The 12,671-nt window shown below is 32.0% G+C and overlaps 1 protein-coding gene across 1 annotated transcript in view; it reads right to left on the bottom strand.

Annotated features, from left to right (window-relative positions):
- LOC140433400 (uncharacterized) overlaps positions 1 to 11,087 on the bottom strand; it is a 42,364-nt gene extending 31,277 nt beyond the window's left edge. Inside the window, exons 1-2 of the mRNA XM_072521414.1 lie at positions 10,973 to 11,087; positions 2,280 to 2,324 (exon numbers count right to left, since the gene is read on the bottom strand). Of these exons, the coding sequence (XP_072377515.1) occupies positions 2,280 to 2,324; positions 10,973 to 11,012 (85 nt within the window). The 5' untranslated portion in view covers positions 11,013 to 11,087. The remainder of the gene's footprint in view (positions 1 to 2,279; positions 2,325 to 10,972) is intronic.
- Between the last annotated feature and the right edge of the window lie 1,584 nt (positions 11,088 to 12,671).

Genomic DNA, 12,671 nt, shown 5'->3' with positions numbered 1-12,671 from the left:
TGTATAGGGGGTCTTGTAATGTTTCCTATTCATGCTCATTTTTGCTGTCAGTAGTTTATGGTCAGTTCCACATTCTGCTCCTCTTCTGACTCTCACATCTTTTATATTTTTATATTTATTGTGGTATCTTGTTTGACTACTACGTAGTCTATTATCGATTTCAGCTTTCGTGCTTCTTGCGTCTATGTATATTTATAAATATTTTTATGTCCAAAGAGAATCCGTTGGTAATTTTTAGGTTGTCTAGTTCGCAGAATTTAATCAGACATTTTTCGTTATCATTTTGTTTATCCTCTCCAAATCTCCCCACTATTTATTGTTATTTTCCCTCTGGTTCTGCCGTTAAGGTCTCCTGTTATAATTATCTCCACGTTCTTCTTGATTAGCTCTTATTTGGTGTTAAAGTTGTCCCGTGAAATTTTCTTTTTCTACTTTTGAGGAATCGTCTGTTGGTTTATATACTCCGAGTATCACTGTCTCTTTACCGTATATGTCTATATACATTTTAATTATTCTCTCGTTGATTAGCTCCCATGTTCTGACCATGTTCTTTCACTTATTTTTGATTAGTTTTCCCACTCTTGCCTGTGTTCTACATTCCTTATTAACTCCACTCTAGCAGTGGATATGGTCTTCTATTGTATCCTTTACATTTCCTTTCTGTTTGGTTTCTGTTGTTACTAGTATATCGATGTTGCTTACTCTAAACTCCTTGATTAGGTACTTCAAAAATTTTTTATCTTTTCTTCGTTTTGATTTTTGGTTGAGCTTTGATAAGACTGGGTCTTCCGAACTCTTCGCCACATTGCCCACCCCCCGGTATCCGATAAGACTCCTTCTATCAGAGGCGAAACTGGAGACCAAAACAATGAAATAAAAAGACGTATCGAAATTGCCAGGGTCACCTTCATAAAGATGAGGAAATTCTTCTGCAACAGAGATATAAGCATCAATCTACGATTAAGAATGCTAAGGGGCTACGTATTTAACACGCTTTTATACGGTGTAGACGCCTGGACTCTCAAAGAGAACAACATAAAAAAATATTGAAAGTTTCGAAATGTGGTGCTACCGTGGAATGCTGAAAATAAGTTGGAATGAAAGAGTCACAAAGAGTCTTTGAAGTAATACGAAGGATAGGAAAATACCCAAAAATTTTGTGAACGATCAAACAAAGAAAACTCGAATATTTGGGTCACCTGATGAGAGGACATAAATATGCATTACTTCAACATATAATGCAAGGAAAAATAGAAGGAAAACGGAATCCAGTCCGTAGAAGAATGTCATGGTTGCATAATTTGAGAGAGTGGTTTGGCTGTACCACTAATGAACTCTTTAGGTCAGCTGTAAACAAAGTCAGGACAGCCTTGATGATTTCCAATCTCCGATAGGAGTGATACAAGAAGAAGATCAGAGGCGTGGATTTATACCCAGGGATGTGTTTCCATATTTACTGTGTGTGTTAGGTTGCTATTTCCTAACGCCACAACCCCCATTTGTTTGGAGAACCTTTTCTTTAGCCGCCCATTCTGGATCAGACGCTGTTGGTTCTTCCGCCCTCTAGACCATTGTTACTTTTCCAGCCATCCTTTGCTCTTGAGACCGTTGACTGGTTTTCACCTGTACCCCAGGCAGGGACTCTCACAGGGTGCTATCAGCCGGGTTAGCTGAACCCTGGTTTTTTTAGAGGCGTTAGGTTTTTGTAGAGCTACTCAATTTACCCCATTCCAATACAGGCAGAGTTTTGTTTGTATGTGTATTTGCTTTTGTGTTTCTGTGTCATGTTCAATTAATAAATCCACAGTAATAATAGAGCTGCAGCCTCCAAGCCATGTTCTCAGTTGATCGATGGGTGTTTATTTGCTAATACGTTATTCACACCGGTCCTATTTATACAAAGACGTCCCCGATCAGTCACTGGGACGCACCGTGTGAGGATTGAGAACATCCGCATGCATTTGCATATATACATGCATACATACACACAAATACATGTATACAGGTACATACAGTTACGGAAAACAAAACTACATAGATGAATAAAAAATGACAGGATTAAATTGTAATTACATACGGATATATAATATTATTTTTTTAAAGAAACTAGAAAAATGCATTAACTATCTTATAAACAAAAACCTAACCACGATAAGAAAATTGTATCAAAGCAGATAAAATAGATACATATACAATAATTTTAAAGATGTAATTCTATTAAACACTAAGACTTAAATAAGACTTAAAAATTTCTGGTTTAAATTTTAAAATTAGCTCACCTGGACGACCTTCACCATGAACTCCATACTGATCGTGGGATATTCCTGAAAAGTCAAACAAAAATTTAATTGTTAAACTTTTACATATTGTTATATGCTAAGGTTAGAAGAATACTTCGAATTATTTAGGTCATATGTAAAATTCCGTATAAAAATAAGCGTCAATAGTACTTTTTTGGAGTAAAAAATTTTTTGGATTGAATAAATAAGCATATTTCACAACAGAGGGCTATTTCATAAAATAAGGACTTAAAAAAAAATAACTAATAAAAACAGGGACGTTTACAGATAAAACAACGTTTACTGGTAAACCAAAATAGGAATTTTTTTTATTTTTGGCATAACAGTTTATTTGAAAATGTAAGAAAGCATAATTTTTATGGTAGAAGATAACAGCGATCTATACATATATAAGTATAAAAACAATCCAAATCCAAATATAAAATAAAAAATAGGGAAAGTAATTAAAAAAATAAAGAGATGATAGGGGAGTGAGAGGGTGCATTTCCCAGCAATCTGAAATGTGATATAATGTCTCCCCCTTCAAATATTTTTTTTTATTTACATTAATGTGTCTCGGCTGCAAAGACCATTGACACAAACAATATTGTATAAAATAATTACAAAAAGCACATGTTACTAATTGCTACAGTTAATCTATAAGCTTAGAACCTATGACTAAATAATACAACAGTTTTATCACTAAGTTATAAGTTAAAGCATTGATTATAAACCACCCACTAGATAGCTCACCTCGTGGTAACCGAAAGACGTATTAACAACTAGATGGCGTTACTCGAAAAACGTATTGAGATTTCTCATTCTCTCTTTGACTTTCGAGGAAGTAGGAGTAATGTCAGGGCCGAACTTACCCTATAGGTGTATTATTTGTGACAAGTGTTATGACAAGTTATAGCGGAATTTTATAAAAAAAGGACATTTTAGATAAAATGACCTCTGTAACTCATAAGTGTGTTTACGCGGGATGTTTTAAAAGAAACGATGGAACAAATAGTAATATATCTTTCTTTAAATTTCCCCTGAAAGACGTAGAGCGCACAAAAATTTGGCAAAAAAACTGCGGGAATATTGATATTATATTGATAGATATCAGTGACCTGAAACAGAGGGTAATTTGCCAGCATCATTTTGCAGTGGAACATTTTTACCAAAGTGGCCAAAGAAAGTTATTAAGGAAAAATGCTGTTCCTCCAAAATTTACACAGTTAGCAACTTATTTAGGTGAGTATTCAACTTTAGAAATATTTTTATGTTTGCCTAATGCGCTTTGTCAATGAGAATAATACTATTAAAATATATTTTGTATAAAATCAGTTGATATTGAGTGATTTATATATTTTTTATACAATTAAATCAAAAGAGACTTTTTTAAATATGAATGCGTTGTTAGTATCACTCGAGAAATAATGGAGATGCTTGTTTTGCTTTAATTAAAATTACACATACATTTCAATGATTACCTATTTTAGGTGATACATCACCAGTATGCTCTACATACGTTTATTGCGGAACGAAACGTAAAAGATCTACAAGTGGCGATTGTATGGTTAGGTCACCTCCATCGCCTAAGTGATCAAGTTGTAGTCTCAGTGATATTTCCAGTTTTGAAATTAATTTGCCCACAAAACTTGAAACTGAATTGACGGAGAAGGTAAAAAATTGGAGTATCAAGTAAATGCTTTAAAGAAGAAGTGCCGTCAGAAGAACAGTCAGCTTTGTAGAAGAACAACAAAAAACAGAAAATCGGAAACCAAATTCATGTTACAGATACTGTTAGAAAATAAAAGCAAATACCTGCACACTTTGTTAATATGCAGTTTTCACACAAAACTCGTTCAAAATGGAGTCACAATGAAAAAGATTGAAATGGCCAGAATAATATAATGAAAACTTATAATAAATGACCAGAACTCTGGCCATTTATTATAAGTCTCCTAGTTGTTACAAATTTTTAATTAGATCTCTTAACTTTATATTACCTTCAGTAAAAACAATTCAAACTTGGTTGCGTGTTATAAAATTAAGAACTGGTTTAAATACTTCCTTAATTGACAAGTTGAAGAAAGAAGCAGAGACAATGGATGAGTGGGAAAAAAATTGTGTATTAATGTTTGATGAAATTTCTTTGAAAAAACAATTGGAGTACAATAAATTAGATGATATTATAGAAGGGTTTTAAGATTAAGGTGCTTTAGGAAGCACAAACTTGCCGACACAGGTTTGGTTTTAATGATGAGCGGCTTGCTACATAACTGGAAGATTCCGATTTGTTATTTTGTTATAGTTGGTCCAATACATAGCGACAACTTAAAAAATATTGTAGTTGATGTTGTTTGAAAATTACAAAATATTGGGTATATACCAAAAGTGTTAGTGTGTAATCAAGCATCTAATAATATAGCTTTATTTAAGCTGTTAGGCGCATGTAAGGATCAGCCTGTAATAGAAATATCACTGTGTTTGATACACCCCACTTATTAAAGAGTTTAAGAAATAATTTTCTTAACAAAAAGTTGACGTTTTTTGCCGATTCTAAACAAATATCGTGGCAAGATATTGAATACACATACAACATCGATAGAACCAATATGAGAGCACAATGCCTGTTGAAAATAACAGACGTTCATATAAACATAAACCCTAACAATTTTTAAAAAATGCGTGTAAAGTTAGCAGTACAAATTTTTTCCAACTCAGTTGCCTCAGCAATATCAACAGCAATAGCTGTAGGACAGTTACACACCAAAACGGTTCCTCATACTGCCATATTTTTGAAAATTATAAATAATATTTTTGATGGTCTTAACAACAAATATTGTAGTGATAGTAATCCAAACAGAAAGCCAATGTCAACTTTAAGCAAGTCAACTGAAAACTTAAAAGCAGGTTTAGAATATTTAAAAAAAAAAGTTTTTGAAAATCAGAAAGAGAGAAATAATATTCACTGTCTACACGGCTTTCAGTGGACAAGTCGTATACCAAGTTTGCTAAAAAAGAGTAATATACCTTCATTTTTATAGCACTTTCATATAAATATGAACGTGGTTTTTAATTGTTCTCGACTTTTAATAATAAAATGTTTCGATATTGTCAGTAATGAAAGTACTTCTTGAGAAAAAGAAATAATAAATATTTTTTTCCTAAAATTTTAATTTTACAATCTTAGTTTGAAAAGAAGTAACATTCAAATATACTTATTTATTTTGTTTTGAAATATGATATTAGTGATGTTTTAAACTTTCTAATCCTGTCCGTTTATCAGCTTTTACCTATTGTTCCTAGGCAGATGGCCCTCAACTATTTATATGTTGGAAATTTCCTCTCATTTTATCAAGATATGTACTTACATGATTCATTTTTAACGTTGGTAATTTGTGGTATTTTGTCAAAATTAAAATCGATTGCATTTGGTACTCGCCACTACTTGCTTTTAAAACCTCGATGACGTAATTCCAGAAAGTCCTCAGAAAATTTTTAAATATAAAAAGTATGCGATCGAACAGTAGATCATATTGATTTTAGTTCACCTCTATACAATTTCTTATTTTCACAGAATATAATTGACTTCTATATTGCCATTTATAGATAAATTGTCAATTTTTTGTAGTACAATGTTACTATCAGAACAAAATTTATATCCTCTTCTTCTTGTCGAAGTTCCTTCTCCTATCGAAGGCATACATATAGAAAACATACAAAAGAAGAAAAGTAATTCTAAGCAACTTTTGTCATATTATAGAATTTTTTCACTAAGTTAATACTTTTCGAGTTATTTGCGAGTAAATATGTTCATTTTTTAACACGAAAAAAAAACAAATTTTTAAATGGTTTTAAATTTCAATATAAATTACAAGCACGTTAAAATTATTTGTGAAAATGCTGAATGCCATCCTTATATTGTCGTCTATTGCACTAGACAATGGCCGGAACAGGCAACTCAAATTTATTTTTCAATCTTGGCAAATATTTCAATAATGTCGCCACCATACAGTCAGGTAGTACTTAGGCGTGAGGGGCCAAGAGGTGTAAGTGGGCGGAGTTTAACACTGAATTCGTTTTTACCTAAGAGTGAGGTATCTATGGGTGGTTTATAATCAATGGTTAAAGGTAAAGTAAAGTAAAGTTTCCTTGAGATTGGTTTCTTGAAGGCAGATGATATCCGCTTTTGTATTATTGATTAATTGTTGTAAGCGTTCTAAGCGAGGGTAGAACTCACCGCAGTTCCACTGCAGTAACGTGAATGTAAAATATATTTAACATTGAGAACGTTGAGAGGTTAGAGAAGAGTCGGTTAGATAATCTTCATCTTTATTTGTGGATTGCGATGTTGTGCTTTCAGTTTCTGAATTGTCTATATTAAGTTGCTGTTTAATTTTCTTAGAAACTCTTGTAAATCTATTCTTGATTTTTCTATCTTCCAGTAAAGGGTATATTCTAAACATGTCTTAAACGTGCTTCTTGAAGAGGGTTATTACTGCCGAATGAGTTTTCCAGAAAGGCAAGAAAATTTTCAACCGGTAAGGAGAATAAGTTGGAAATTTCTTGATAAAGATTATTAATTGTGAGAAGAGAGGAGGCGGTTATTTTAGATTAATGGGGTGCGACTTTGTTGGATTTTTTAGTTTTATGCTTCCTATGCACGTTTGCATCGGGTGAAGGCATTTTTATGTCTTTGATGGGTAAGTTAGTAGATGTGTTTATTTCTTGGGAGGTAGAATCGCTGAAGTCAGAAAGAGTTCGTTTATGACCAGTGGTAGGAGGAAGAAATTCATTGTTTACGGCAATAGAAGTGGTGGATATATCGACAGTTTTTATCTGTTGACTGGGAACCGTCTTTTGTGTTGTGTTTGGTGGTGCCATATTGTTTGATATTGGGGTAGCAGGAATGGGTTCAGCTGGGGACGTTTGTTTATTTGGGAGAGGATTGCTAGGGGGATTTTGACAGTTATTTGCTGTATGTCCATGTTTTTTGGATAGAAACCATGCCATTTTGTCGGTGGAGAGAAATATTCTGTACGAATTATTGTCGAATGGAATTAATAATGAAGTTTTAATTTCGAGGCTATCTGTGGTTGGAGTAACGTATACCTGTCTTCTGAAGCCCTTAATATGCGTAAATTCATCACCGGGGATTCCAGCTTTAATATATGACACTGGTGAAGCAAGTTGAAGACCTAGATCTTGAAGGTGTTTTTCTAGCTGGGGTTACTAGTCTTCTTACGGGTAGTTCTACAGGGTTGATTGTAATCGTAGGGTATTCTGTTAAGATATGTTCGACAAGTTCAGGATTTGTTAAGTAGATGCATATCCGATTATTAGAAATTCTTGAGGCGAAGCATATGTTTTTGGAGCTAACAATGTTACCTATGGCTTTGACGTAGTCGAGTAGTAATAAGTTTGGTTCAGCATGTATTAATATGGCTTGATCTTTTTTGGGATAGTTCGGTTTGGATTTTGATATAGTAGCAGTTGCATATGAATTTGGATTATTACTGATCATGTTGTTTCCATACATGGTGTTGCTAACTGTAGGAGAACATTGATTTAAGTTGTTACTTTTGTAGTCAAAAGTAACTATTTTTGGTTTTCTTGTAATAAAGTTTCGACTAATAGGCAGCAATTGTAGCGCATATCTGTATTACTGGTTGCCTGGCTAATACTTCGCCAAACCAGTCCTTGATAGGACTGGCTTATGTCAAATGTGACAAAAATGTCAACACAGCTGAATGTTTTGGTTAGAAAAGTATTAATAAACAATTTCTTACCGAATAATATTACAGATCTTGATGTTAAAAACTATACCCAACAATTACTAATCACTTTTTAACGGTTAAATACTTTTAAAAACTGGTATTTACTGTGATAAACAGCCAATTTTTACACTGATTCACAGAGCGGTATGAACTCGTTCGAATGACATACTGTCAATCTCCTTCAAATATTAATTGACGTATTTTTGCGTTTTTCCAAAAAATTTGAAGTTCAAGTTATTTAAAGTGTATAGATTTATCTGAAACTGTATAATATTTTTATAAGTATATACCTGTATAGTAATGTATCTTATTTATTTAAGCAAGACGTACTAGTCAAAATATTCGAAAGGAAGCTACACGACCAATGCCTCATGCTAAGAGAAGCAATATTGGAGATTTTGCAGGTATTGCATGGCAAGTGTTAATTGATGAACGCATACTTCTTAACATAAAATCATGCAAGTACCTACTGTTACTAAAAGTAGAAGGCCAAAGGTAAACCGTGGCAAATTTTGATTAAAAAATGAAAGCATTTGTATCCTTACTATATTCTAGAGAATCTTATACAGGACGAAATGTCAAACATTTCTTCTAAAGACGATATCTAGAAACAGATTGACACAAATAATAAGCCGTATCTGTTTTGATATGAGTAGTACCATTTAAGCGATTTGTAGCAGATAAATCTGCACTTCCGTCAGCATTATGAATCCATTTATAGAGAATTATAAATATTATGCTATACACCTGTTCAAAATATATCTATCGATGAACAGCTTTTTCCAACCAAGGAAAGATGCCGCTTTACCTTGTACATGGCGAATAAACCCGATAAGTTTCGAATTAAATTCTGGCTTGCAGCTGATGTTTAGTCCAAATATTAATTGAACTGATTTCCTAACCTCAATGGGGAAGACGAAAGATGAGCAACGACTAGCCAATCAACTTCTAGGAGTACATGTAGAGAACGATCTAACGGGAGTGATTATAAATAAAGGAAGAAAGGTTACTACGAATAATTTTTTTACGCAAATACAGGTGACAAAATATTTACCAAAGAAGGTTACCAGAATTGTTGGAACAATAAAACGACCAAGAAAATTCCGCCGTCGATAACATACAAATAGATGTTATGGTACAAAACAAACATTTTCAAACACAAAGACTTGACCCTAACGGTGAATCAGGGAAAAACCAACAAAAATGTTTTAGTGCTGAGTTCTCTACACTCAAATAATATTAAAATAAGTATGGATAAAAAGAAGAAACCTAAACCAATTACCTACTACAACTCTGCGAAATACTTCTTCTTCTTCTTCCTACTTTATAAATAGGCTTAATGCCTATTTTACTTCGGTTTTTAGCCTCAATTGACGTTGTCTGACCATCTTTTCCTCGGTCGTCCCAATGACCTTTTTCCATTTGGCGATTTGTCTCTTGCTATTCATACTATTCTATTTTCTCTCATTCTTTCGATGTGTTGATTCCATTCCACTTTTCTTCTTTTATGCAAAATACGAAGTAGATATTGTAGATCAGAGAGCCAGACAATATTTAATCAAATCAGCTTCAAGAAAATAGCCGTTGCAAGTTTTTTTAATATTTTAGATATGGCAAAAATAAATGCTTAAATTCTATGCAGATAAGGAAGTTACTAGCGGTCAAATATATAGACAAAGTTACCTACTTCAGTTAGTAGAAGAATTACCACAAGATCATATGACTAAAACAGTACAGCATCAACGAATACAAATCCAAGGAGTACAACAAAGCTATCAAATACTACACTTAGCCAATGCCAAACTTTATACTTCAACAAAAATAAAGGTTGTGACATTTGTTATACATACATACATGTAAAAAAAACTCTGTGTGGGTCTTGTATAAACAAAATTGAAAAATTTTAAACTTGCCTGGAAACTATCGAAATTTCTAGGAAAAGACAAGAAACCAATTCCACCATTACACGGGGGAAACTGAATTGTATACACAAATGAAGATAAAACGGAAGTGATAAAAAAAACGCTTGACAGAGGATGTAGGAATAATTCGATGAAGATTAGAAGAAATCGATAGGTAATGTAGAATTCCAAACAAAAATAGGGATAATATATACCTTTCCAAATCACTTATTAAACTTATAAATGCCATGAAAGCTCCAAAATAAGATGGAATCACAAACAGATATATACATATATACATATATAAATATATATAATATATATATATATATATATATATATATATATATATACATATATAGCAATATATAGCGATCTTTGATACGAAAACATTAAATATGTTCGAAATAGTAATGACAGATGACGACAAATAAGTTGGACAAACAGAACTAATTATTAAAAGATATTTACACTATTAAAACGTCATGCTTTGGTCACCTAAGGCGCCATCAGCAGTTTGAAGAACTTAATAACACTAGTTATTAAGTTGTAACATTGTAAGGTAAGATTAAAGAAATAGAGGAGTATGGCAAGAAAGAAATACAGTGTTTTGCTTTTATGACATAAGAAATTTAACCCATAGAAGAGAAAAGGTTTTAATTCATGAGCAAGGCTCTGAAAAATGTGAAATATTGGTATCCCACATTTACTGAAAGAGCAATTAGAAGGAGAAAAATTATATTATTTATGTTACAGCAACTTTTATTTATCATATTTTATATCCATACATAAATATTTAATTGTCTATTTGACTGTTTATTTGTGATAAATATTTTAAATTTATTTATTATAAACATTTATGAAAAATCAATATTGATAAATCTATAAATCTAATTTCATTTTTAATGACTAAATATCACGTATTAAGCCTTGAAAAATGTAACTGTGGTTTTTTTGAAAAAGTGTTGTAATAAGTATAATAAAGGATTATATAATTTATAAAAAAAACTGCACTTACCTAATATAACACATATAAAAATAAAACATAAATACTTCATCTTTAATAGTATCGTTTACGTTATTCTAAATCACGGATTGTTGAGATCTAGTTCTTATATTTACTTAGATCAATTTTAACAACGTTGCCGCTACCACCAAATGTACATTGATACAAAGAGTAATATAGATTTCTTGAAAAACAACAATATACACACTTCGCTAAAATTACTGCACCATTTTAATAAACTTAATTATTTATATCAAGATAATTATAAAAATATTCAACCTATTAAGAAATATAGTTAATTGCTATATAGTTGTTTCACGCCTACACTTAACTATAGTTAGAGTGCCCATAGGCAAAATTTTTATTATAGATACTCTCTCTAAACTTTCACTCCAGTGATAAGTCATGTCCTTTATAGAATAAGGTGAAGACATACGCCAGTAATTCCCGCAATACTTGTGGGCTGTGTTTTAATAATTCGTTCGGTATACCTTATAGTCCACATGTACTTTTGTCCTTTTTGTATTGTTATTTCATCGTTTTTATCGTATTCTACTTCATATGTTGTTGTAATAGTGTTCGTGAATTGCGGTCTTCTCCCAGTCAGAATTTGTGAGTAATATTTGATGTAAGATCTTTCTTCTATTAAATCTATTCTACTCACTTATTTTATGTTTGTTCTCAGGTTTTTTACCGTTTCCATGCTTATCTTGATCTTGTTGACCCTATATATTTGTTGAGCTCTTCGCATTTACTTTCCCAGGAAACATTTTTTGCTTAAGTTACTAGATTTTTTACTTTTCTAGTTATTTTAATTGTTGCGTTTAATGAATTACTTCCTCTGTAATTTTTCGTTACCGATTTGTCTCCCTTTTTAAAGAGAGGTGTTAGGATTGTTAATTACCATGCTTGAGGAATTCTGTTTTTTTTTTATTTTTTGTATTAGTAGTTGTTTTTTTAGATCTGGTCCTCTGTACTTCACGAGTTCCTTTGGTATTCTGTCCTCTCCTGGTACATTTTTATTTTTTAATTTCCTTAATGCATCCTTTACCTCTTCCTGTTCAATATTGATTTTTTCTTTCGCCGTCACCTCGTGTTGATGGTCCATTCTGAGCAGATATTTTAAAAGGAAAGGAAACATTGTCCATAAAAATGACCAAAAATCCACAACATGGTAGAAATATACAGGTATTCGCTGATGGCTTCACAGACTAGAAGCACTGAATACATTTTTGGTGGACATTAACAGTCAAGAAGATTGAATTGAATTCACCATAAAAAAATAAAACATCTACCTTTTCTGAATGTATTAATCGCAAACAAAAGTGCAGAATATGCAACCTAAGTCTAGAGAAAGCCAACACACACCAACTGATATTTAAAGTACGACTTAAAACACAACATAAATATTAAAAAAAATATATTCAATTATTATTTGATAAAACTCAAAATACCTGCTTCAATGAAAATATGTCTCTGAGAAAAATTTATTAAATATGTTATTTATATTTAAAAAATAACACGACAATTCACAAGATTGAAGAATCTAGAACCGCTTACAGAAGGGATTTAAAGATAACAAAAATACCATAATATGGTATTATGTAAATAGCTTATCAGAAAAATTCAAAAGGATAGAAAATAAATACATAATCACAGTAAGATTTAAAACAACCTATACTCTGAGATGTATTAGAACTCTGCCTGTGTT

Source organism: Diabrotica undecimpunctata, chromosome 2 (assembly GCF_040954645.1).
Source record: "Diabrotica undecimpunctata isolate CICGRU chromosome 2, icDiaUnde3, whole genome shotgun sequence".
NCBI lineage: Eukaryota > Metazoa > Arthropoda > Insecta > Coleoptera > Chrysomelidae > Diabrotica > Diabrotica undecimpunctata.
Note: the sequence above shows the minus strand (reverse complement) of the source record. Positions and strands in the feature narration are given on the sequence as shown.